This window comes from Rhododendron vialii, chromosome 10a, assembly GCF_030253575.1.
Source record: "Rhododendron vialii isolate Sample 1 chromosome 10a, ASM3025357v1".
Lineage (NCBI taxonomy): Eukaryota > Viridiplantae > Streptophyta > Magnoliopsida > Ericales > Ericaceae > Rhododendron > Rhododendron vialii.
The window spans coordinates 2,792,611-2,820,329 of record NC_080566.1 but is presented as its reverse complement, the minus strand read 5'-3'; the positions used below and the strand labels follow the sequence as shown (position 1 = coordinate 2,820,329).

The 27,719-nt window shown below is 39.1% G+C and overlaps 2 protein-coding genes across 3 annotated transcripts; one reads left to right on the top strand and one right to left on the bottom strand.

The window, feature by feature from the left end:
- Positions 1 to 4,476: 4,476 nt before the first annotated feature.
- On the top strand, positions 4,477 to 9,486 carry LOC131303990 (uncharacterized). Of its 2 annotated transcripts, none has more exons than XM_058331077.1 (10): positions 4,477 to 4,771; positions 4,897 to 4,994; positions 5,910 to 6,005; positions 6,462 to 6,566; positions 6,717 to 6,821; positions 7,126 to 7,264; positions 8,276 to 8,391; positions 8,486 to 8,542; positions 8,885 to 9,084; positions 9,216 to 9,486. In XM_058331077.1, exons 1-9 carry the CDS (start codon positions 4,615 to 4,617, stop codon positions 8,993 to 8,995), a joined length of 984 nt encoding a protein of 327 aa, XP_058187060.1. In that variant the 5' UTR covers positions 4,477 to 4,614; the 3' UTR covers positions 8,996 to 9,084; positions 9,216 to 9,486. The 2 variants fall into 2 exon arrangements, with proteins under 2 accessions (XP_058187060.1, XP_058187061.1); XM_058331078.1 differs by having other exon boundaries at positions 4,493 to 4,771; positions 8,845 to 9,084.
- A 12,409-nt stretch (positions 9,487 to 21,895) lies between these two features.
- On the bottom strand, positions 21,896 to 24,581 carry LOC131303539 (inactive LRR receptor-like serine/threonine-protein kinase BIR2). The gene has a single exon (XM_058330439.1). It carries the CDS (start codon positions 23,942 to 23,944, stop codon positions 22,133 to 22,135), a length of 1,812 nt encoding a protein of 603 aa, XP_058186422.1. The 5' UTR covers positions 23,945 to 24,581; the 3' UTR covers positions 21,896 to 22,132.
- Between the last annotated feature and the right edge of the window lie 3,138 nt (positions 24,582 to 27,719).

The window sequence follows — 27,719 nt, the reverse complement described above, 5'->3', positions numbered from 1 at the left end:
CGTGTTTACGGCATTACGCCCCCGGTAGTAATGTAATAAGAATCGATGGCATTTTTTGTAATATATTTGTAAGAGTGTGAGTGTTTTCTTAAGAGAATTGGAGAGCACACATCAGCCCTTGAATCAAATGAATCTTACTTCTTCTTTTTTTATTTGTATTTATGTGGTGTTCACACCTTTGTGTTTTATTAAGTATTCCTTCCGTCCCATTTTTATTGTCTATTTTCGTTGTTCGTGTCGTTCTTTCAACGCTTATATCTCCCAATCTACAATGTTTTTCATAATTTTGAAAAACTTTGTATTATAGATCTAATCGAGAACTATCAAACAAGATCCATATTGCATATTTTTGGAGATTCATATGGAAAATATAAGCGTTGAAAGAACAGCACGAAAAACGAAAATGAACTATAAAAATGAGACGGAGGGAGTAGATTATTCTATCCATTTGGGCGGATGTTAGAATAATTCTTTTTCTTAAACGGTCTTGCTATTGTCAGCCCACTGGGCTGACGATAAACACACTAGAAGACAAAGAAAACACATATTTCTATGTACTTTTTATGCCCATTAATACATGTCACATACTCACTATTGTCAGCCCAGTGGGCTGATTTTAGAATTTTCCTTTCTTAAAAGCGTGGGCGTACGCTGTACGCATGTCACCGAAGGTAAGTACAGCTTTAGGTGGGAGTATTCAACGCCGACGGCTGGCCGACGAGGGTTTTTCCCCGCGTCCACGTGCGAGTGGCTTTTTATCACTCTTGTGGTTGTGCTTGATACGTGTCACTACTACAAAATTGGAGGGGATTGAGAGGAGATGACTGGGAGTTTAGTACTATAAAGGAATTGAAAATGGCAGGAGATATGTTTTTCCGATTGCTCCGTCGGTCCCGATTTAATTATCTCTCGTTTTATTTTAATCGGTTAAAAAATTAGTTATATTTTTAGATTCATAATGAATTTTATATCAAATATGAATCTTGTTTGATAGATTTTGATTGGTTCTATAATACAATATTTTTGAAATCACATAAAACATTATCAATTATAAAATATAATCAATTGAAAAGTGATATGAACTCTTAAAAAGGTCAATTAAATTGGGATGAAGGGAGTAATTTACAACCACACACATAAACTCCAAAAGAGTTTGTGTGTTCAGCTCTTCTACAAACACACAAACTCCTCTCACATGAGAAGCACTTCTCATTACTCCTACAGCAGGATTATGGTCACCACATGCAATTCGCGGTGACCGTCCATCCCACTTCTATTGAGGCCCCCTCCGAATCCCAAAAAAATACAAAAAAATATTCATAAATTTTAAAATAATATTTTTATGGGACCTGTAAAAAATTAGTTTCAACGGATACCAGTAGATATGTTTTTTGAATTTACAGAGACGAAACTGCAAAACTAAACAATTTCGTTCCTACGAATTCCGAAAAACATAACTACCGACATCGTTGGAGCTAATTTTTTACAGGATCCCATGAAATATTATTTTAAAATTTATGCATATTTTTTTGTATTTTTTTTGGGGCCCACTCAGACGTGCGGTGACCCTAGACTTTCTGTTACTCCTATGTGAGAAGAGTTTGTATGTTTATCTGTGTGGTTGAAAAATAATTGTTGTGTGTTTGTAGAAAAGTTAATGTTTTTCTTGCAACAGTCGGAGATTATATATGTGTATCAGAATTATATTAAAAAAATTAGCCTTTGATTGGTTCTATAAGTTCAGAGAAATATTTTGTAATGAGTGGTATAAACTTATCAAGAATCGTGCATAAAGTAAAAAATATTTTTCAAGAATTGTTCATAATTTTTCTAAAACATTTTTGTAAAATTGTTCATCTTCAAAACAAATCTTCCAAAAATCCGTAAACAGGCCCATCAATATTGTTCAATCTTGCAAGTGGTGTGAAGTGTAGTTGGCTTCCTTTACATACTTTCATGCATATGAGCAGAGTTCAATCTCCATAAGCTTCATCCCCCTCTCTCAAGTCTCCTAAGATAGTGTAAATGAAGATTAACGAATGGCAAAAAAAAAAAACCGTCCAATTTTTAGATGAGAGGATTAGATCGTAATTTTATTGCTGCTAAACTAAAATTTTGAAGCCCCCGCTGTGTAGTTTGTCACCTATTCTCATTGACGTGTCATGTGACGTATGTTCCGAGAGCAGTGGATGCTTTTCTTCCTAATTGCTCTTGGCCCCTTAAAATATTCTCTGCATGGACCCTTTAGGTATTGGATCGTTTGGCAGTCAAGTCTAAGATTAGGCAAAGGTGGGTTAGGTCCAACACCTCCATATATAACCAACATATTTTTTACTTTTATTAGGAAAAGAGTTTAAACCCTATGGTTTCCACCACTCATTGCAGGCCTCACAGTGCGTTTTTTTAAGTAATTTGAATCGTTCATCTTATAAAGCTCGCAGAGTAATACATTCACGCTAAAAATTGGGTTGATTGGACATCGATAGATACATTAAAAATTTATTTTGGGTCTATAAAATAGATGGTTATGGTTAGTTTTAAGTTTAAACTTATCTACTATAGATTTTATAAATCCAAAATTTAATTTTTTATATACCTATCAATATTCGATAAAAGTAATTTATGTACTACTCTACTCTACAGAACCTACAAGATAAACGGTTAAGATAACTGTAATCTATGCACGGTGGGCCCACAAATGGTAGTGGGATTTCCACCTAAGGTGGATGGAATTAAAACTTGTTGGAAAAACAAAATCTCTTTATATTAACAAGTCGTTGACAATGTTGGGAGAAAGAATGGTCAATGAAATAATACTTGACTGTAGCCTAATATATACTTAAGAATTCCAACCATTGTACAGTTAAAAAAAGATCATGTCATTTTTTCCCCTTTGGAGAATTTCCATATCTTCAAAGAAAAATATTCATATTCATATTCAGACACAAGGGAAAAATAGTAAAATCACTTTCACCTACATCTCTAACAAGAATAATGTCAACATAATTTCTCTAAGCTATAGTGGTACAGATAGGTTGACAAACAATTTTTACGACTCATGCACGGGGCACGGGGCACGTGTTCAGCAGTAGAGTTACGTATATGATAATATTTTCTTTACGGAGGTTTTCGTCAAATTGGGTTTATGGAGGTGACTCTCATCCTTGAAAAAGTGTTTTGAACGGTCCGAATTTTAATAAAACTTTTTCAGAGAGTTTCAATAAAATCCGGACGGTCACGATCTACGATTTATCAGTGAAAGCCGCAATGAAAGATAGTAAAGAGGTGGTGAGACTTGGGCATTTTGCTTTGGCAGTCATCGCCTGGAAACTGCAAGAAGAGCCTCCTAGTAAGAAGGCGATGGACACGGAGACTTCTCAGGCTAATGTTGACATCATAGGAGATGCTGAACTCCTTGGAGCTCTGAAGGAAGGGTGCCACAGCCGACCCTGGAGAGAGAATCTGGAAAGCGCGATGGATTCGAGTGTCTACCGGAAGGATGTTATGATGAATTCCATGAACGAGTCCCTGTGTTGGCAGCTGGATGCAGCGGTAGAATTGCTCAAGGCCTTTGACAAGGGATTGAGTTTGCCTGCAATCCGTTAGAGAAGCACAATCTGGGAATGTGCTAATTTGACAACACAACCATATATTCAAGTTTGCAGAGATGGAACTACTCTCGGATGTATGGGGCCAAGGCCGCAGCGTTGTTTTAGGATTTTTTTTTTTCAAATGTCAATATTAATATTAGTTGTTTTTTGTTTGCTAAGAATACCTAGATATTTTGTATTTTGTATTGGATGTTGTTTAGACATTAAATGCTTTAGATTTTCGAACTTTGAAATGTCAAAATTTTGTTGTTCATAGTTCCGCCCCACGTTTATAAAATCCCGATTCCGTCCCTGCATTTCAGTTGGTTGATTGGCTGTTTTTTCTCTAATTGAGCTTTCCGTTTTCTTATTATCTTAAAAAAATAAAAAAAATTTGTTGATCATATATATTCATATCTAACAAACCAAGTTGTTTGCAAAGAACTCAAGCCTCGGTTCGTTATTGACTCGGCTTGACTCATTAGGGAAGGAGTCAAGCTCGGATTTTAAACTCATTCAGTAGAGCTGGAAATGAGCCGATCCGAGTTGAACTTTGTTGTGTTCGAACTCAGCTGTAAACGAGTCAAGCCCTTAAAGAATGAAGCTCAATTTATTTACCAAACAAGCTTATATGAACGAGTCGAGTCTACTTTTTCAGCTGAGTTTTAGAGTGTTAAAACTCGGCTAGTTTAATGAACGAGTCCAACACTCAAAAATGAGTTTAGTTGAGCCTCGAGCTGCTCGGTTCATTTGCGGTCCTAACATTCTGTAAATAAGTCGAGCTCGAGTTCATGGTACGCAACTCATTTTTTAAAATTTGACTCGTTGTAGTAGTTCGGTTCGTTTAATAAACAAACCGAGCTCGATTATTTGGCCACTAGCTTAAGCTTTTGAACCACCGGAAGCATAAACACTTGGAACTCCGCTTCACTGGTTTGCGGCTCTGGGTGCATCTTTCTTCAATCTTCAATAAACGCTCTTATCCCCAAGAAATCAACCACCAGAGAAATTTCGAGCTCTAGCGATGGCGGTTTCGTCGTCTCCTCAACCTCCAATTCTCTCTCCTCTCCGCCTCACCACCTCTTCCAACCTAATTTCATCTCCTCCCAATCTCTTCCTCATCGCTTTTCCCTCCAGAATCACCGATCGAAGACGTCGTTCGGCCATCGTATTCTCTTCCAGTACTTCACTAAACATTTTCTTGACAGTTCACTACTTAATTAGATTAGATTGTGTTGATTTGATTTCGAACATTTTCTTCATTTTGTTTGGATTGAATATATTTGTTTATTGCGACGCGTAATAGAATCGAAAAATGATATGGCGAGTGACCAGAAGAGAGCGTTGCTCGAGAGCTACGGCATCGATCCCGATGAGTTCCTATCTGAACCTTCTCCCCCGAAGGTCTCTCTCTCTCTCTCTCTCTCTCTCTCTCTCTCTCCATATATATGTGTGTGTGTTTTTTTGTTTATGTATCTGCTTATATGCACAATGCACTCATCCTCATAATTAAGGCCTGCAAACGAGCCGAAATGACCCGAGCTTTGACATGTTCGAGCTCAGATAGTTCCAAACTAGTCCAGGGCTAGAGCCCGGGTCAAGCCCAAATAATCGAGCTCGAGCTCGTTTATTATCGAGGTGTTCGAGCTCAGTTACTACACGAGCCTCTATTCAAATGAGCTGAGCTTTTATAATCAAGCCGTGTTACAACTAACTCGAGCTTGGCTTGTTTACAAAATGAGCTTAAAACTCGAGCTTGAGCTTGTTTACTGATGTGTTCTGTTCAAGCTTGGACCGTTCAAAACTAGTCCAGAGCTCAAGCTCGGGTTGAGGCCAAATATGCAAGCTCGAGCTTGGCCCGGTTACTATTGAGGTGTTTGAGCTCAGCTCATTTATTGTCGAGGTGTTCGAGCTTGGTCCGTTTATAATTAAGCTGTGTTGCAACTACCTCGAGCTTGGCTTGTTTACAAAACGAGCTTAAAACTGGAGCTCGTTTACTAAGAGCCGAGCCGAGCCTCGAGTTGCTCGCAAACAGCTTGGTTTGTTTGCAGCCCTTGTGATTCATATATATAGGTAGTGTTTGGGTCATTGGAATGAAGCTGGAAGAGAATGTCTATTCCCTTCAAATTCGCTGGAAAAGATTTACATACTGTACTGTACAGATGAAGTTATCAAAAACCACTTTAGGTGGATGGTCATTCCATTGAAATGCCAAGGAAATGACATGACCATATCATTGCTTCTCAAAATCATTTAAATGAATGAAACACATGCATAATGTGAAACATCTTTTGGAAAGTTAGTGCTGTGAATTTTCAGGAGAGGAGGAGAAAGGAGCCGCAGAAGACAGGTAGAGGCAAGCAGGCCCCTGCGGCGAAACCTAAGCCCTCGAGGGAGACCCACAAATTGCTTCAGGTTGAGTCTGCTTTAATTGTGGTATATGTATTTGAATGAATATGGCCAAACATATATGAACATTGACATCACGATGAAAATCCAGCTTGATCGGAGTTTGGGTTTATTGACATTTGACAAACTCAAATTCACGAACATGAGGTTATTCATGGATAGAACTGCTAGCATCTTGATCAAAGGGATATTGGCCGCATAAGTTGTCACTGGATTTGAGATATATTATTGCCTCTCCTTTAGGAGAGGCAAAATGAAAAGCTAAATTCTTTCTTTTTACTTACTTGGTTATTGGAGTTGTAAATAAATAACAAGCCTGCATCTTCAAGAATTCACTCAATACTGAGAAATCCCCATATTGTTTATCTTAATAAGAGTAATTCGTGCAGATCTTTCTTGCTTGCCTTAAGGACTTTCGTTTGTTAAAAGTGGAAGCAAAAGTGACCTTATTGGTTATTTTAGGTTCTTGGAGGAAAGGCTCGAAGGAAGAAATTGATCTCGCCAAAAGGCCAGGACGTACGGCCAATGATGGAAGTTGTAAAAGGTGCAGCCTTTGACATTTTGCAGGTAAAGAATGTATATCAATACAATGAAGTCATAGTGATGCAACAAGCTAAATTGTTAATGCTTTGGTATCTTTGTTTGGTTTTGAACCATCTTGTAGGTGCTACTTCAAAATTTATAATGTTTTTGAAGACATACATTTTCTTTGTTAAGGTGGCTGGAGGCTGTCCTGCATCATTAAGGCCCGGTCGCTGGTTAGACTTGTACAGTGGCACAGGATCTGTTGGGATTGAGGCTCTCAGCCGGGGATGTTCTGAGGTAGTACAATTATACTCTAAAGGCCCATTCATTATTTGGTAATGATTTTTGGCTATGTTTAATAGCCTCTTTGTCTAGCTACTTAACAATTGGTGAACCCAGGAGATGGCGCAGAATCCTGATATGTTTACATTTTGAAAATGGGTTTGCGATTTACTGCTGACAATGAGATCTTTTGATGAGTAACTTGGTTTTAGTTTCTTGTGCAGTTTTGATTTCATTTTTTTTTTATTGGCAATTTTGATTACATGTTTCGCCTTTTGGTTTTCTGAAACACCTGGTGTGCATACTTGCAATCTCCCAGGTGCATTTTGTTGAGATGGATCCTTGGGTAGTTTCAGATGTTCTACGACCAAATTTAGAATGGACTGGTTTTCTTGATGTTTCAGTGATACATACAGTTCGTGTTGAAACTTTCCTAGAGGGGGCTGCACGGTCTGTAGGTGTGTGATTTAGTCTCTCTCTCTCTCTCTCTCTCTCTCTCTCTCTCTCTCACACACACACACACACACACACTGATACTAAGCACACGCACAAAGAATCATATAGGGTGCCTCATTTGTTCTCATTACAAACACAAGGCCCTTAGGTTATCAATATGCTCTGTTTATTAACATTAGACTAAATCTTATGTCCAAGCCTCCAATAGAAGCTCTCCTGTCTATCACCGGTTGGAGTATAATATGTGAACTGTCATTATAATATCATTTATAAATGTTTTTTTATCAGCTTTAATCTACAAATGTTGCTTGTTCGGTTTTTCCTTATAGTTCCTACTAAGTCCATGAAAGTATTCCTTCGGTTGCGTCTAAGAGTCAAAATTCTGAACCTTGCAGTGGCTAACCTGTATCAATGATCACTGCCTGCAATTTGGTACGACTGGGTTAGAAGGCCAAAGTTGTGACCCTAATTTTGAGGAGTTGACCTTGTTAATGATCCAGAATGGCCTGAAAAATGAAAAATGAAAATGAACCATTGGGATTCTGTCATAGTTTTCATACGTGGACTGTACATAGTCTTCATCAGATCTGAAGTAAATAGATTTTTTTTTATAAGTAAATGATTATGTTAGAAATGAGGCATTAAGGGAATGCCGCCCGTATACAAAAAGTGGCCATAGACAAAAAGGCCCCAGACACCAATATGAGAATGGAAAAGCTCAAACCAATCTAAAAATTGGTCAAGAGAGGGATTACATTCTCTCTTGTCCCAACTATTTAAGCAATTCACCAAAAAACTTTTGATTCTAAACAAAGGGCTTTCGATTCCTTCAAAACATCTCGAATTTCTCTCACCCCAAATAATCCACATCAAACATAGAGGACTCATTGCCCAGACATGCTTCTTTCTTCAGATGTTTTGAAGTAAATAGATCCTTAGACCTAAAGTAAATGATTTGTTTTCTTACTTTGTAATGTTGTAGACAGAGTTTGAGATGAATTCTTTCTATGTAGGTAAAGATGGGCCATTTAACTATATTAGTGTGACACCTCCTTACACTGAAGTGGATTATGCTGTACTGATGGATCAAGTTTCAAAATCATCTTTAGTTGGAGAGGATACATTTATAGTATGTTGGTGTTTTCCCTTCACTTCCGTCTATATTTGTAGTATCCATGTTTTCCTCTGAATATCATCTAAAACTTCCACTTTTAATGCTCTAGGTAGTGGAGTATCCTTTGAGAACAGACATGCTCGATTCATGTGGATGCCTCGTAAAGGTACTTCCTATGACATTGTGACAATTAATTTTGCTGGCAACATAATAGGTATTCTCTGACTGCTTATATATATGAAGTCTTTGAATACCTGTTAAATTTAAAGCTTGAGACTCGGCCTCCGAAAATGGAGAGCGATCGTTGAAAGAAACAGACTGGTAGCTTTCTTTAATTGTGAATTTGATTGATGTGTACGTTGTAACCCCATGGAGTGGAAGTCTATTGTGGTCGTGATCATGTTACTTGGGAAGTTTCTGTTTTCTGATACTCTATTAATCAATGCTTTGTGTTTGTTCGGATTGCAGTTTAGTCCATGATATGTTGCTCTGTGACATGAAAGTGCAGATAACTGATAGACGATTTGGCCGGACACATTTAGCTATATATGGACCCAAGTGGGCACAAAAAAAGAGGAAGCCTGAGAAATCAATTCGAGCAGTAGCAGAAAAAGTTTGACTGGAAATGGAAAGTGCGGCGTTAATGAGGTTAAGTTCAGCAACGGTGTCTACACTCATGTAGCCAAATTGGCTTCTTAGTTACGCATGGTAATTTGCTATTAGTGTGGCCATCAGATGTTTGATTTTGTTATGGCATTCCACCTTCTCTCTCTATGGCTGGGTTTGGGTTGGTATACACATTTTTTTTAAAATGAAAAGTTTCATAATTTGTTTTGCAGGTCAATTTTCTTCATTTGGTTCTGTCAGATGAATCCAACATCAAGCACATTCAGACCGAGTTTGTTTAAATTGTAACAAATTGTATCGTGTGTACTGGGGAAGTGTATTACTTTCTTCCCATGTAATACGAGGTATTCAACCTAGTTCAGAAAAAAGATAGTTCTAGCGTTTACATACATTTGAACAGTATTCAATGCCAACATTCCTTTCACCTGCATCATGTTCACCCATCAAGAATTCCCCAAATGAATAGAGCGACGTTTTTTCGAAGGAAATGTCTTCAACTCTTCTTTGCAGTGATTTGCAAATAGTTTGTTTCTGAGTAGGAGGGTTCTGCATGCTAAGATAGTGGCACCGCTGCACAGTTAAGCAGTTAAATGAATTTAGTTGTTTCACAATTAATGGCCTAGTCACAAGCCCCTTAACTTTGGAAACTGCCTGAAAATTGATCTCAATTCTTAGCATAAGAGATTTTACCTATCCATGAATGCTGAACATGCTTAGTGAAAGGTTGTGCTTCCTGTTTGTATGAGAAATTTTTAGTACATGAAGTTGCGAAATTATAATTCTGTCAAACAGTCGTAAGTTGGGATGGTTTCTGTGATATCTAATCGACGATAGGCCTTCGGATCATAATTTTGGTAAAATGAACATGCATTGCTCTTGCCTTGATAGAAACCAGGCCCAATTTCACAGTCAATTTGCTCAAGGGAAAGAGTTCTTGAAGAGATGAGGTCATTATTTGAAGTCAGAAAGGTAAATCTTCCAACCTTCTCTCTCTCTCTCTCTCTCTCTCTCTCTCTCTCTCTCTCCTTAATGGTCTGGAATCTGGATGGATAATCTAGTGATACTTTCCTCTCTCCTCTTACAGGTTCGAGTGATTGTTGGTCCAGTTGCTAGTTTATTTGTAGGCTTTACCCTCAATTCCAAAAATGATTAAAGTAGACATACTGTCGGTAAAGAATTTTTAGCATTTTTTGGTTGGTCCAATTGAACTTATTTGAGAAAAGTAGGACCAGATTCTTAGCAAGCAAGAAACCCCATAGGCCATAGCTTTTGGCCAACCCACCTTTCCTTAGCAGCCTCCTAGTTGTATCCATCCGTATCAACGTCTTATAACTGCCAATTTAAGTAATAAAGTTAAGCCATCCCACCTTTATGTTTAAGAAAGTAGTATTTTAGAGAGCTATGATTACGTATTGTATTTTCAGCAGGAGAGTTCACAATTGTCCGCGTTCATCAAATGAAGAAGGAAACAATCTTCTTTTTTCTTTTTCTTTTTTTTTCTTTTTGTGTGTGTGTGTGTGTGTGGGGGGGGGGGGGGGGGGGGGGGGGGGGGGGGGGTGGGGGGTGGTTTATTTAAGTATTACATATTTGGACAGTATATACTTGATGGAGAACATGACTCTATATGTGTGTTTTGTTTTTGTTTTTTTGTCTCTTTGTTTTGGGTTTTTTTTTTTAGTCTCTTTGTTTTGGGGGTGGTCATAGCAAGGTCCCCTTTGATATGTATTGCTGCATGAAAATGCACACTCCAAAAGCAAAGGGAGAGTTTGCTGTGGACCCAATCAATACGTAAAGCAACAAAGGATAACCAACTTTGTTTTCTTCTTTTTGGAAAAATCTCTCTCTCTCTCTCTCTCTCTCTCTCTCTCTCTCTCCAACATAATCACAGCTAGTCTTTCATCTATAAAGAAACCAATCACTCCTTGCCCGCCAACTAAACTGCTTGCCTTACTCTGTTCTCTCCTCTCCTCTCCTCTCTTTACTTCATCTTTCTCCTTACTTGTAATCAGAGGGGTCTTTGAGGATTATCGTCATTCCTACATCAAAATGATTGCTTTCACTTCATCTTCAAACACGGTTGTAAAAAATCCGCCCTCCTGCTTTGGAGAGAGAAATTAGGGGGAAACGAGGGGAGAGAAGTATGGGTGGCAGAGGCAGGGTATTGAGGGCTTCATTAGGAGCTGTTCTTTTCATGGCTTTTATCTGGTTCTTATTTGTTGGTGTTCTAGCCCATCGCGTGATAAAGAAAACTACAATAACCACAAAATCATCTGAGCTCCTGAAGTTGATAGGAGCAAAGAGACATGGAGTTCAGTTCGATTGTGACCCATATTACGTGAGCAAGAGAAGAGTACCTAATGGGCCTAATCCTATTCACAACAGGTACATATTACGTATCTTTATGCATTAAACACGATGCATATCACACAAACACACATGCATGTGTATATATTTGAATGTGGTTAATATTTTTTCCCAGTTTTTATGACTAGTACTCAAACCAGTTGGAGTATGGAATGAGAGTATTGCATTGTTAAGACTTGAACATGACCAATTTTTAACTTACATTCGTGACAATCTACGGGATATTTGTTTTTTGAACTTCGCTTTTGGGATTTTTTAGAAATTAGATATTTTGGATATCGACATAGCAAGTGTATACAAGAAGGCCAGACAGGAAGGAATTTCGATCGTTATTTCCATTATTGATTCTTTACCTCTAGTAAAGTACTTGGTTTGTTAGAAGGATATGTTTTTACTATTCTCTTGATGTTTGAATGAGTTAAAGAAGGATTATGAGTAGTACATTTGTAACCTACTCACGGAAGTCTCTCGGTATTGGCTATGATGGTAAGGAGGAGGATGTGATCAAAAGTATTGCGCAAATGGTGGAAGTTGATGAGGAGAATTATTGAGCCCAATAATGCTACCCTCACGGACATCACACACAAATTCTTCACGGATACAATGATGTGGCAAAAAAGGGGCCCACTCCCACACTCTCTCTCTTCTCTCTCCCCCTCGTTTTGGGCGGAAGAAATTCAATTTTCACGAAACCCATTTCTTCTCCACCTCAGTCCTCACTGGTCACCACAAACCAGCACCCACCCACCCGTCCACCAACAACTACCGCCCACTGAAAACGCAACCGACCGCCATCCACCGCCTACAAGCACCAGATGCACCCCTAAGATTTTTCACAGGTGTGTTTGTGGTGCACAGAATTTCAAAAACCGAAACACAGTTCACCGCTGCCGCCGTCGCCCTACCAAACACAAACGGACGCCACCAACCAGCACCAAAGCCACCCTCTTCTCCCAGACTCCTATACGCCGCTCTTGTGAATTCTTGATTTCTTCTCTCTTCAAAAGAAAAAAAGGGGCAAAGAACGACTCCTATAGAGCAAAGAAATGTCAAAATTTACATGACCCTCTGCTGTTGCGCAAAACCCAGATTGGGTTCATAAGCTATTTATAATAGAAGGTTGAAAAGAAACTAAAAAAAACAGAAAAAAACATCCAAAATGGATTAGAAAAAACCTCCCGATTGACCCAAAAAAAAAAAAAGAGAACGAAAATACCATCTCCATCCAAATCACGTCTTGCAATGTTTCTTCCCCAAGGTGGGTTTACCCAAAACGTTTTCCTTCCATTCGCTGTTACTTTTGCCATCGTCGGGCGCCATCTTTTGCAACCGTTACGATCGTCCAACACGGGTCATCGGACACCAGAATGACAATCTATTATCCGACTTCCGCTGCCATCACGGGCGTCTAAAGTTGGGAAAATTTATCAGTTTAATAGGCGGTGGATAGCGATTGGTTGCGTCTCCTAGGCGTGGAGCAGATATGGGTGTGGGGGAAATTTTGGGAGCAAAATTGTTTCTGGCCCTCAAACCAAAACGAGAGGGGAGACAGTGGGAGTGGGGCCGTTTTTTGCCACATCAGAGCTTCTGTGAAGAATTTGTGTGTGATATATGTGTGGGTAGCATTATTGTATTGAGCCATGTTGGCTTCAAATTAATTTTTTCTATTTTGAGGTGTTAGTTTAGGGAGGTGTCTCTTGGGTGTTGTTTTGAAGTTTTTGGTGTGTCTTAGGGGGGTGTTTTGAATCTCAAGTGTCAGGTGTCTCTTTGGGAGTGGTGTTGTTTTTGTCTTTGCTGGCTTCTTATCAACTTTGGGGATGGTTACTATCTCCCTTTGGGTCTTAGCGGCGTACAATTGTTGTAGTTGTTTATTGCGTATTGTGGGTTTGCTCTTCTCCGACTTGATGCCTTGTGCCTAGCGTCCCTTTAATCTTTATAATTTGTTTCCAAAGACTAATAAATCTTTTTCGCCGTTCAAAAATAACAATAAAATAATGAAATAAAAACATTTGTAACCTACTCTTTACAGAAAGCTTCTTTAGTTTCTCTTATTTTCATGACAAAACAACTGAAGACATTTGGGAAAGGGTGGGGACCCCTTTATTTACAGGCTACGTTATGGGTACAGCTCCTTTTTTTTCAAAATTGAAATGAAAACACGTTTTCAGATGTTCGCAACCACTTCTGCGAATTTTCATCCCCTTGAAACTCCAGTAAACAGCTTGTTGCTAAACGTAGTTTTGGTTTAGGCTCTGTGCATGACACTGTGCAGTACTCAAATAGGAACACTTTCTAAATTGCGTGTTTTGATTGTATCATCTCCACGCCTACGACTTCATCAAGTAGTATTTGTGAAATACTATTGTCCATTTAAACTCGAAATAAAGATTGGAAGACACATGATGAATTTTACAAGTGGTACCATTTCATGAAAACGAAGTAAAATACCCTACGATGGGGGTATTGTCTAGATTGGGTAAATGACATACAAATGCAAGTACTGATCTCTCTCTCTCTCTCTCGCACACACGCACGTGCGCGCACACACACATGTACAGTCTCACAGTTATAGATTTTGTGCAGGGGAGCAGGGAAGTTTAGAACACCCCCTGGTCGAGTTTAAGCTCCACGAAGATAGAGGCTTCAGGAACTTTGTACAGAAGACTTATGGCCAGTCATTTGAGTGAAAATGAGTGAGTTTAAACCTCTAGTGGACTAGGTACTTCCGGAATTTATCCTGTAGGTAGTATTTGTCACTCTGCTTCGATGGATGGATGAACTTGGTGTTTAGTACTTCAGTTGCAGCGCACGCTTCATGAATTGCAGAGAAGCGAAAATCAGAGGAATTTACGGCATTAGTTTCGTCGAAGCTTCTCTCTCTCTCTCTCTCTCTCTCTCTCTCTCTCTCTCTCTCTCTCTCTCTCTCTCTCTCTCTCTCTCTCGCTTGTGCATGAATTTCGCGTACAAGAACCTTGGTAAAAGCCTAAACTTTTGCAGGGTATTTGCTTGTCCCACTATTCAAAGATTGAGAAAGAAAGGTTCATGGATTCAAGAATTTTTTTTCCTTTGTATGGAAAAGGAAAGGAAAGGAAAGCAAGATGCAGGGAGAAATATGGAACATAACCCAAGAAAATGTGCTAGCTAGTCTCCATACATGTGTGTTTTAATGAGAAATTGCTTTTAGTTTTCTACTCTATTTTGATTTGCTTTCTTTTATTGATGAGTGGCCTTGTGTTCCCCCATATTAAAGCAATTCCATCAATTAAAGGTGCTCTGTTTCCAAAGTGTTTTTTTTGCCTTGGATTGTGGTATAAGGGTGTGAATGACAAGGGCAGGCTTTGATAATCTCAAATTACCTGCGGTGTGCACTTGTGAATGACAAGGGCAGGCTTTGGTGTGAATGATAAGGGTGTAAATGACAAGGTGCTCTGTTTCCAACGGCTTGGATCGTGCATAACGTGCATGTTATGTACAGGGCCAGTCTAAGGGTTTTGAGTGCCCAAAGCTAAATTAAAAAAAGTGTGCACCTAATACTTAACAATTTTTAGAGCAATGATCAAAATAACGAGAAAGTCAAACCAATATAAAATTCTACTAATTATTACATACGAACACAAAATACAAAGTTTTCAAATAAGCAAATACATATTATCTCAACAACGCATGAGTATCACTTGAATATTACTTGTCTTGCGTTTCTAGAAGCAAAAGTTCCTCATGACAAATTCCTTCACTTGAAATCCACATCTACGGAAACACAACCTAATAGTCTGTGTCCACCAAGAAAACTTGTTGAGAAAATAAATGAAAATAGTACTACGTTGAGTCTCAGATCATCTACATTATTACGAGAAATAAAAACAGAAACATGTATTCTCCTATCGCTCGTAATCAATAGGTGGATCAAACACAATTTAAGTGCTTTTACATTTCGTACGTACCTAGATCCGATGATTTCAACCACATCAAAAGAGCCCAAAATCCCCAATGCAAATAAATCTAGGGCAAAATACCTCAGATCCAGATTAAAAAAAAAAAAGCTTCATTCTCGTAAATTATTGCACTCAGATCCGATCAAATGCGGTATAACAAGACGCACGAAATGAATGAATTGCAGTAAGTGAAGTTAAAATTGTGAAACGTAACGGAAATACATTGACAACAAGGATCGGCGATTGGTTTACCCATCATGAGGGAATAGACGAGAAGGTAATTGTTCTTGAAGGAATTGATGGGCTGAGATGTGTTGATCCGATCCTTCTTGTTCTTGCTTGCTCCAGACTTGCAACTACGGCCGTGTGAGGAATTGGAGGAGGTAATTGTTTAGTCAATTTGAGGCTGTAATGGAAAAAACGTGCCAGAGCTTTGGTTTTCTTTTTTTTTCGAAAATGGACCAATTAGTTCTCTGATTTACAAAAATGCCACCGAGTTTTTGGGTCATCTGAGTTTTTGGGCCTTTATTTACATGTTGGATGGGCATTTTTTTATGGTATTGGGCTAAAAGGGAGTCCTAGTCAAATCCAAATACTAAAAAAATTGGAGTGTCCCAAAAATTGAATATTTTTAAGATGCTCAAAGCCCAAGCCTCTAGGGCCATGGGGTTGGGGCAGCCGTGGCTATGTATAAGTGCACAACAGACTCCCCCAATTCAAAAATTAGAGCATAGAGTCCAAATTACATGAAGTGTTTTTACTACAGCTTTTTACGATCTGTTGAGACAGGAATGTCAGAAAATATGCTTACTTTTTGCGTTAACCGTGACAATAAATCGATAAAATCAAAATTTTATTGCCATGGATATAACTTTAAAATTGCATTAAAAAATGATGGAGGATAGTGTTTGACACTGTATGCAAATTCACCCTTGCAATAGGGCGCAATCACCTAATGAACCAAATTATGTTTTCTATCATCTCATATATATGAAGACTCAAATGAATACTTGCCAAAACTCAATCCAAGAACTCCACAATGCACATATGAAGCCACGCGTGCGGCGGACACGTACATAGAAGACGTAATGTGACTAATCCGGATAGTCATAAAAGGAAGAGTCACAATTGTTCATCCAAATCGATGTCAATTAACGAACATAACTATATGTGTAAATAACTGATCCATTGAAAAATACTTTTTAAGTCGAAAAAGATGTTGATAATTGACTTTCTTCGACCATTTATTAAATGAAAATCAATAGAGTCAATTTCTCGTTCACTTTCTAGTAGTTTTGAACACAACCAATATACGTTTATAATGTCATTTCTTCGAACCAATAAGAAATCTTCTAATCTCATACTAACAAGAAATCATGTAAACAATGACAGTCAACAAATGTAATTGGCTTTTAGATGTCTGTCCAAAGTGAATATCAAAAGTAACTCTGTTTTTTTGCTTTGGGTTTCCTTTTTCACTTTCTCTTTGTTTGATTTTGAAGGTTTCAAGTATGGAAAAAGACTTGGTCTAAAGTAACTCAATATTCAAATTTACAGGCCTTTTCTTGTTGCATGAGAGACAGATTCCAATCTCGTGCAGTTTTTCATGGTTAAAAGGGTGGCACCGTTAAGGTATTTTCTTTGCTCCAAGGGTTACCCGTCCAATTTGTTTACTCAACTAGCTGATTACTCGTGCCTAAAGGCACTCCTAATAATAATCTCATTTTTTTAATATCCTCACGTATTAAAATATTATCTCAAATCTGTATTATAAAACAAAGTGATTTTCTTTAAAAATGTCTAGATATATAAATGAGAGCAACATTTATCGCCATCGATTTTTTTTTTCTGTTAAAATAATAACCATGTGATTTAGAAAAAAGAAACAAAAAAAATCTAATTATTACTTTCCTCTCTCTCTCTCTTCGTAATATTTGCTCTCCCTCTCTATCTTTATCAAGTTTGAGAGAAATAAAGAGGAAGAAAAATGTTAACAAAAAAGGAGAGAAAAATTTGGTAAGGCAAGCAATAATTAGGTTTTTTTTTTTTCTTTTCTAATCACATGACTACTATTTTAACTAAAAGTAATTCAACTTGATAAAGATAGAGATAGAGAGGAAAGTAGTACAAAAAAGAAGAGAAATAGATTTGGTAAGGAAAGCAATAATTAGATTTTCTTTTTTTTTTATTTCTTTTCTAATCGCATGACTACTATTTTAACGAAAAATAATTCGATGACAATAAATGTGAGGGGTGTGACTGAGGTGTGCCACACCCGATGTGTCCCTGGCACCTCCTCTCCTCTGCTGGTGGAATAGAGGATTTTCACCTGCTCTATTACTACGTTACAGAGCTAAAGTAACTTGCTCTTTTATCCGGTTCATAGAATAAGTGAAGTAACTTGTTTTTTCCCACAAAATTTACAATAACTAGGAACCAGAAAAGCTATTCCAATGGAGCTTTATACACATTGGGTTCTAGTAACTTTCATTTGTTGTACGATCTAAGAAATCACACTTGTTTGCGGACCCATTTCGTGGATATCCGTAATTGTTATTGAGATTTAACATTCGAGTGAATTACACAATGTGATGCTATCGAGTAGAAGAAAAGACCTCAAGGGTCCATTTGTTTGACGGAACCAATAATAAAGGGATATATAATCTTATAGAGTCCGTGAAATTAACCGTTTGAAATTAATAATATCATACACTTCATGATTTCTTACACGTCACCCGTTGGAGTTGCTGTTAAGAGCTCTATTATGGTGATCTATTTGGGCTGCCACCTTCAGAATTTGACAAGAGCTCGCCAAAAACCCTCCAACTACAACTTATGTAGTATCTTCTTCTGTTTTTTTGGGTAAAAACCCTCTATGAGTACCGACGGCTGCGCCGGGCTGTCTCCGGCCACCAGACGGCCGATCCAAGCCGTCAAAAAATTCGAAGAAAAAAAAAAATCAAGGGGCCCATTGCAGGAATCAACGGCATCCGATGTGTGTAGGGTGCTTGATCCAAGCACCCTATTTTTCGTGTATATATGTAATCCAAGCACCCTATTTTTCGTGTATATATGTACACCCTACACACATCGGATGCCGTTGATTCTAGCGATGGGCCCCTCGGATTTTTTTTTTAGAATTTTTGGATGGCTCGGATCGACCATCCGGTGGCCGGAGACGGCCCGGCGAGGCCGTCGGTACAATTTCCCTACGGAAACCGTCGGTACCTATATCATTTTCGGTGCAACTTTTATGGTGATAAAAAAAAGGTACTCCCTCCGTCCCCTTTTTAATGTCCAGTATTTCATTTAGTATTTCATTTTGAGCTGTCCCTTAATAAGTGTCAATTTTATAAAGTTAGTGGGTAAAAGTTTGTACATTTCCTATTTTGCCCATAAAAGTAGATTCTATTTTAAAAAGTTAGTGAGTAAAAGTATAATGATGATATCTCCGGAAAAATTGAGGTAAAAGTTGATGTGAAATGTATAATAATAATTTTTTTTTAATAAGTTGGAGTTACGAAGCGAGACATTTAAAAATGGACGGAAGGAGTACAACTTATATCACTTGCTACTTTCTTACAATTGCGAAGAATTGAACCCCCAAAGGGAAATCAAGTGGAAAAATGGTGAGTTGTAAATCCAAACGTGTTCGAAACTTGGCAACCTTTTGAAGCCGGGCCGCATTTGAGAATCTCTTGTGAATGCCAGTCTTGGATCCCCTGCCTTTTTGACCAAAATAGGGAGGGGATAGTTGAGGTACGCATAAACTGGTCCCGACACTCTTACCATCGAACAAAAAACAAACAAAAGAACTGGTCTAGCTGGAACTCTTATCAAGGCACAAGGGCACAATTTTAGGGCAAAAGTGTTGGACATGAATGCGATTCAAAAGGAGAAGTGGGCACCTACCGTTGGATATTTCGAAGAAGACAGATCTCTAGCTTTTACGGCTTTTAAACCCAAGCCCCCGCCCTTACACTGTCAATGCAAAGTCCCTACAAATGCAAGCATGCTAAAAAAAATCTGGCTTCTCCAGAGCCTATATTTTTTTTGAATCACAGATAGCAGTCCATGCAATCGGAATCGCCCAAATGTATTTTTAGTGGTACAAATTTTCTGACAGATTCTTATATGTAAGAGAAACGTATCTAATCGGTATATAATCATCACAAACTCAGACCATTGACACTCAAAATAGACCGTATAATCATCACAAACCCAGACCAATTCGTAGAATCAATTAATCTAAAGTAGAGGTCTATTTCACATACTAGTTTTAAAAGTTAAATTAACCAATATAAGACAAACTCTAACACTGCGTGCATAATGCAATCACACTCCGTGCATGTGCAATCGTTGGCTCACATGCGCAGGTAAATAAAAAGGATTCATTACACGGGTATCACTATGAAATAAAGTGCACCCATGGAACAACTAAGTGAGCAATCAAATGAGTCTTTGGCCAAAACAATACGAAAAGCTAACTACGGTACCATGTTAAAACGTCCAACTCAACACCAATTGATCATGAATATAACACGGTGGCATTGCCCAAGTTCATTCGCTAATTTTAGAGGTTATAATTAACCAATATGAAGCGGATCAAAAAAAAAAATTAACCAATATGAAACAAACTCTGGAAAAAAACAAATGCGAAAACTAACGGAAGTAGACGGAGCATTCGCCCTTGAAGTTCCATGATGCTAACAGGTTCCATGATGCTAGAACAACTCATGCCATTTTGTTGCAGTCAACTGATGGCCATTAAGGTCTATTTTGGCGAGTTGGAAAAACTTGGTATTGGAATTAGTTTCACCGTTCAAAGTCCATCATTTCAGTTGACCTCATCACCCCGGTTATCAGAAGAGTCTCTTTCTCGGGGGGTTTTTTGGGTTCGACAGTCAAGTGTCTGGACCAACTTGCACGCACCTTGACTAATCCACTCCCTGTTCCGGTCAAAGGTAGGCCTTTCACACTGGGACTTGGGTTTCACAAGAAATTACTTCATTGCGGCCTAATCCTAATGCCCCGTTTAGTTGCACAGAAATGATGAAAAACCAACTTTCCCATAACTTTCTACATATTCAGGTTACCAAGAAAATTGTACTTCGCCTCAGTTTTAACTTTCCCTTTGGAAAACATTTTCCTGCAAAATAGGTCTTGCCAAAAATTAGGAATTTTAGTTTTGCCAATGAGATTTTTGTCAAGTGAACACATACAAAAATAAATTTCATTTTCCTTTACTTCACCTCACTTCACTTCACTTTTCCTAAGAATCCATTCTCACCCAAAATTCCCAACTGTATAGAGCCTAAGAATCAAACCCTCATCAATTGTGTGGAGGAGCAAACCCACCAACCAGCCGGTAACCGTTGTTTCAACTATAAGCCCTAAATCACCTAGGAAAAAGAGAAACAGAAATGGGAAGAAAACAACCATGCAGATGCTGTAAGCCCTAAATTTTAAGACGTAAGACGACAACCTACTAAAGATGTTTAACGTATTCTGTGCAGGAGATGCATATCTTAACTCAATTATGTTGCTCTCATTGGGTAAAAACCATCAGAATTGATGCATTAACGCAGAATGTCATAGATACTGGGAAGTTTCTCTAGATGACATCAAATGGATGCATTAAGCACGAAGAATCCTCAAATGGCCTAATTCAACTGATTTTGGTCATGTCGAACGTTTTTCACTGTCCTAAACAAACATGGATCATCATCTCCAGAAAAAAGCAAACGCCTCCGCCTTACTGATCAAAACAACCTCAACTTCACTACCAACAGAAAAATACACACTTAAGAAACAAATCCACAGCCAGAGGTCGTAATCCTACACCAAAAGCTCTACCAACAGAAAAATACAAAGCAAAATTTTCTTCAATAATCAAATGCGGTGGAATAGATTCTAGTACCCTCAACATAAGCTGATATCACAGTTTTCATTTGAGCTACTTCAAATGTAACACATCTAACTTCTAAAGTATCCCACATAAAACCAAGAGATCGGCTAGATGAATTCCACTGCTGGCACATTGCAAACAGTTAGAACTGAAGATAACAGGATTCAATGCAGATAAAATGTTGCATAATAATCAATCATTCACGATAAATATAACCAAGGAACCAAGTATTAACTAGACATTAGAAGTTAGGGTTGACATAAGAGATCATTCTAACTTTTCAAATGCACAACCTAGTTGTATGTGGTATTTTGGACATACACCCTAAAAACGAATCTTCTGAATGTTGGAATGCTGCTACTTTCTTTATACTTCCTAGTCTCTTCGAATGATTCACGTTGTCTTTTGAAGGATCTCTTCGTAAGCCCCAGTTTTCAGTTCAAGCCTATATCATTTCCTTATTCTTAAATCTTAGTACAACTTTGATGCGACACCATGCTTGTCACTCCTCAGCCAAGCAAAACGAATTAACAAGTAAACTTTCTTGCAGCCTGTAGTATGCCATGCAGGAAAACTAATGCATGACAAAGCTGCTGTGAATGGTCGAAATGGTCGATGAATACAAGACCAAGCAAGAATCAGTTATGACATACAACAACAGGAAAGTACCATAACAAATGAAACAAGATAATAAAGGTCTACGATCTCATAAATTACAAGAACCTACAGTTGAGGAGTTTATTCTATCACACATACGTATCCGATAAAATGTGAACAAGTTGCATAAAACAACATTAAAAAATGAAGACCATACCAATTTACATGAAGTGCATCTGTGGAGTTTCCACAAGATGAGTGAATTGGTCTATGAGAAGATGGAGCATACAAACCATGTCAGAGCTTCCTCCAATCCTCTGCTCCAAAATCACATCAAATTATTGGTATCTTGCCTGCCAAAAAGTAGTGGAAATTCATCATATTGTTCTGAGAATCCACGTTCCTCCGCAATGCTCTTCAATGATTCGTAAACTTGGAACATTGACCACCTATCCTTGGGCCGAGAAATCACACAATGATTCGCAATTCTCAGAAACTGCACAATTTCCTCCTCGTTGCCCCTTCCACAAAGACTCTTGTCAATGGCATCTTTCATTCGACCAGAGCTAGAAAGCTGACTTACCCAATCCACCAAATTACCTTTGAATCCTTCATCTGCATTGCTGACATCTAGAGGTTTCAGCCCAGTAGCTAACTCCAAAAGCACAACCCCAAAACCATAAACATCCCCTTTCAATGAAGCAACCATTGTGCTTGAATACTCTGGGGCTATGTAACCAAATTCTCCCAAATCTCCATTGACAAAACTACTCTCGTTCTTTTCATCAGACGTCATGAGCCTAGCCAACCCAAAGTCTATTATCCTAGCATCAAAGTCCTCGTCAAGGAGAATCACATTAGAGCTTATATTCTGGTGCAAGATAGGCGGTTGGCAACCGTGGTGAAGCCAAGCAAGCCCTCTAGCAGCACCAAAACCAATCTTAAACCGAGTCGGCCAATCCAATTCACTTGGATTTCCATTCAACATCGAATACAAAGTCCCGCTCGACATGTGCTTATAAACCAAAAGCTTCTCCTCTTCCACCACACAAAATCCCAACAAAGGCACCAAGTTTGGGTGCCTAAGCTGTCCTAACCTATTCATCTCCATCCGAAACTGCTTCTCACTTAGCTTACAAGTATTAAGCCGCTTAATTGCAAGAGCAGACCCATCAGGAAGAATGGCCTTGTAAGTTGTCCCCGTTCTAGTCGAAATTATAATGTTATCAACGCTAAAATCGTTCGTCGCAGCCATCAAATCCGCTAACTTGACCTTCACAAGCGGTTTCTGAAACAAAGAAACTTGAACAAGCTTGTAAGCTCTCAACCTATCAGCCCAACTCCCATCACCATCTCCCCCAACCCCATACCCACTCTTCCTCTTCCTAGTCGACCTCGTAAAGTAAAACCACCATAACCCAAACCCTAACAACAACGATGCCGCTGCACCAAACACCCCTGCAGCAATAATAATCGTGAGACTCTTCTTGCTCAAACCACCACACTTTCCAAGCGGCGCCCCACAGAGTCCACTATTCCCCTCAAAACCGGACGAATCGAACGAACTCAGACCCGACGGGATCGCACCAGACAGTTCATTATTAGCAACAGAGAGCGTATTAAGCCGAGCCAAACTAGCTAACTGACTCGGTATAAAACCAGACAACTGGTTATCCGATAATACCAATTTATTCAGAAACGTACAGTTAGCCAAATCATCAGGGATCGGTCCGGTGAGCTGATTATTAGACAAATCTAGGGTTACTAAATAAGGCAACCAAACGCAAATATCGTCAGGGATCGGACCGGTTAGATTGTTACCGGATAGATCGAGGTTTTGCAGACTGTAACAGTACTGAAGGGCCGAGGGGATCTGGCCGCCGAGGGACATCTCGCCGAGATCAAGGCCGATGAGGCGGTTTTCGCGATCGTTCCAACACGTTGCGCCCACGAAGCTGCAAATGAATCCGACGGTGCTGTTGGAGAAGGTCCACGAGTTGAGGGTCGACGGATTCGCCACGGCCTTCTTCACGCCCTGCAGGCACCGCACGTCGTCTTCGGAGAAGACCGGCGAAACAACAGCGCAACAAAACACGAGCGCAAGGAGTACGAGAGACGAGGATCCTCTGAAATACGCCATGGTTTTGGGTACAGCTTGGGTCTTAAAGGCACACAGATTTGAGTACAAAAGAGATCAAGATGCAAGAGAAAGGAGTAAAACAGAGTTGAGCACAAGTATGAAACAACCCATGATCTGGGTACAGCTAAGGGTTCACAGATTTGAATACAAATGACAAACAGATCAAAATACAAGAGAAAGGGATGGAACGGAGTTGGTCATGATCTGGGTACAGCTAGGGTGTGGTAGAAACAGATCAAAATACAAGAGAAAGGAATGGAACAGAGTGGGTCACGATCTGGGTACAGCTGGGGTTGAGGTTTTACGGATTGGGGTGGCAGAAACAGATCAAAACACAAGAAAGAGAAGGAAGTGGAATAATAAAGAGAGACAAGTGGTGATTAGGTGAATCTGGGATTAGGGTTTGTGGATTGGGAGCAGATGGAGATGGTAGAGGGTAGGAACTACTGGGGGGGAGGGGGGACTTGAGATTGACTTTGTTTTCGTGGTGGAGGTGTTTTGCAGAGAAATTTATTATTCACAGGTTGTGATTTTGAGATTATTGAATTGAAGTGCTTTTTGGGGGGGAGTGGATTAGAACTGTTGAGGGGGGTGGGGTTGGTTATTAATGCTGCTTTGACTAATAAGACAGGTGAAGTCTATAATTTGACTGGGAAGATAAAATAATGGGTTTTTTGTCCCCTAAAATGGATCGTTGGATTCGGCAGAATCTGCACCAATGGTATCTTTGCGAGGGGTATATTAAAAAAAATATCTAGTACCGGTAGAAACTAGATTACTCTACCATCGTATACAGCGATTATACGATAGCGAAAGCCAATAAATGTATTTGACAATGACAATTTCTCGGTATTATGAGGGGAAAAAAATGAGCAATTTTTAGAATACGATTGCATCACTGGGAACGACATGATGAAAGAGACTCAGATTATGCCTTGAAGATGAGCGAAAGAAGCTGCAAGCCTGCAACGTAACTTGGGAAATTGTTTGTTAAGCCTTTTGCACCGAAGAAAAAAAAAACCAAAAGGAACACGAAGGACTTCAGAAAATGGCTCGCCCTTACAAAGAGCAAGGCATTCATTATGTTTGCATAAATCTCTAAAGAGCAAGGCAATGACTTTGTTTGGTCAAAAAATTTTTAAATACGTGAGCGCTTGTCTATTAAAAGTTTTTTTTAATTCACATGTTGTCACAAAAACTCAACAATGTTCTTGTTGGTTGGGGAGGTGAGTAGGTACGGTGGCGTAACTATAGTGGCAATGTAGTCCTCGTGGCAATGGTGATTGTGTTGTGGTAGTGACAGGAGGTAGTGGCGACTCCTGAAATTTTGGGTGATGGGTCATTCGCAAACTTAAGTACCAATTAGGATGTGTGATAAGAACTTTGACTAATGACTTAACTAAGATCTATGGTAATAACCTCCATCAATGACTAATTATCTATTTCCTATAAAACATATATCACAAAGGGAGAGGATTCTCTCTGGTCTATGAAAATGGATTGGACGCTCCAGTTTGCCCTTTTGTGGGCTCTTCCCAATACCATTTTGATCATCGAAATTATTCATGTTTTAGAGCTCGTCGATAACTTTAGTCACATAAAAAATTAGGATGGTAGGCTAGGGTGATATAATTTCGGAATGCATTTGTCTTCAAATAAAGAGTCTTGCTATATGTACCAACAGTGGGGGAGGGATTTCGTACTGACGGCCGCCGGCGGGCCGTCTTCAGCCACCGAACGGTCGATCCGAGCCGTCCAAAAATTCTATAAAAAAAACCGATGGGGCCGCCGCGGGAATCAATAGCATCTGAGGTGTGTAGGGTGCTCAGATCAAGCAACCTACACACCTCGGATGCCATTGATTCCCGCGAGGGCCCTATCGATTTTGTTTTTATAGAATTTTTGGACGGCTCGGATCAGCCATCTGGTGGCTGAAGACGGCCCGCCGGCAGCCGTCAATACGAAATCCCTCCCCCCGGTCGGTACCTCTGTCATTTCTGTGAAATAAATGGGTTGAATGAGTTTGTTGTAAGCTTGTTACATATATTCCGAAATTATATGATATGACATTCCATCAATTTGATTTTTCATGAGATTGATGTTCATGACAAGCTCTAAAATGCGAACGGCTTGGATGATTAAAATGGGTTCGGAAAATACTCGCAAACTGGAAAACTAGAGGGTTTAGCCCATTATTATTAACCGGAGAGAAGTTCATCCCCTCACAAACTTAGATAAATTTCTCATGACGAGTAGAAGAACCTATAACCATATACTAATTCTTTTGCTTTTGCCAAAAAATATATATATATGAATACTTAATTTCTCCTAATCGCATTTGACCAGGTTACATAGTTTTATGATCGTGCCCAAGCACAATTGGTGCAATCTCTTCCCAATTTAACTCTAGATCTAAAGTACTTAACTCTACATCATTACCATTATTTTATACTATACGGAGTTGTCTTCTATGATCTGAGGGCCCACTGTCCAAGAGATATTCAAGAATTCTTAGGCACCGTTTCCCGAATGAAAGAGGAGTATATATTATCCGGTGTTTTGCGTACCATGTTGGATTTGATACTTTATTTATGGGGTCAGATCTTAGCCAATGAGAACTGTAGCATAGAGTAACAGTAATACCATTTGTTTTCTCCATGGGGTCATGTGACCCCACACTTTCCTTCTGGGCGTCGTCAGTGGGACGGCCTTGGTGTGCTAGCTCATGTGTTAAAGTAGTAGTATTAAAGCCCAAGTTCGAAACAGGGATGAGCTCAGGTGCAGGGCTGCAAACGAATCGAGCCGCTCGTGAGCGGCTCGTAGCTCAGCTCGTTAGTAACTCGTTCAAATTCGGCTCGGAAGTTAAAGTAACGAGCTCGAGCCGATTTTTTCAACTCGTTTTGTAAACAAGCCGAGCTCGAGCTAGGATAAACTCGGCTCAAGTCGGCTCGCGAGCCAGGATATATATACTTAAGTTTAGGATTTTTATTAGTATTTCATAATTTGTTTTTTCCGTTTTTACTTTCTAGTCAACCAAGCGAAGCGAGAGCACACGCACACCAGTACACCTCCGCTCCATAGGAAAATGAAAGATATATATATTTTCACAATCAAAATATTTTTAGTTATATTAGACCTATGCAATGATATATATACATTTTTCGTTGATTCGTTAAGGCTCGAGTCAAGCCAAGGCCTGCTCTGCTTGAGCTCGACTCGTTAAGTTTTCACTGAACTCGAGCTCGAGCTTGTGTTCGTTAAAAATTTAATAAACAAGCTTGAACACCGTAAAGCTCAACTTGGCTCGGCTCGTTTGCAGCCCTACTCAAGTGACAAAAAGGGTTAAGCTGTAAATCCTGACATTCTAAATTCAAAACTTAGCAACTTTCTGGGCCAGATTATAAGAGAGAAATCTCTTATAAATCCCTCTAGTTCCATTGTGGTGGGTCTATCTTTGATTGGACCGGGAAAGAAAATAGTAAAGATGCGCATAAAATAGTCCAGACATTTCTGACCGTCGGAAAAAAAAAGTATTATTCTTCAAGAATAGTCAACACAAAACGATGATGAAAAGTGAAAACCAAATAAATTTTTTGGACAAGGACAATTTTTGGGAATTAAGAAAAACATGAGCAATTTCTAGAACACGACTCTATGTTGCGTAGGACGACCTAATGAAAGAGACTCAAGTCATGTCTTAGAGCATCTCCAACCAATGCTCTATTTCTCCATTTGAGAGTATAAAACTCTTCCAACCCATCCTCTCAAGCTTCCT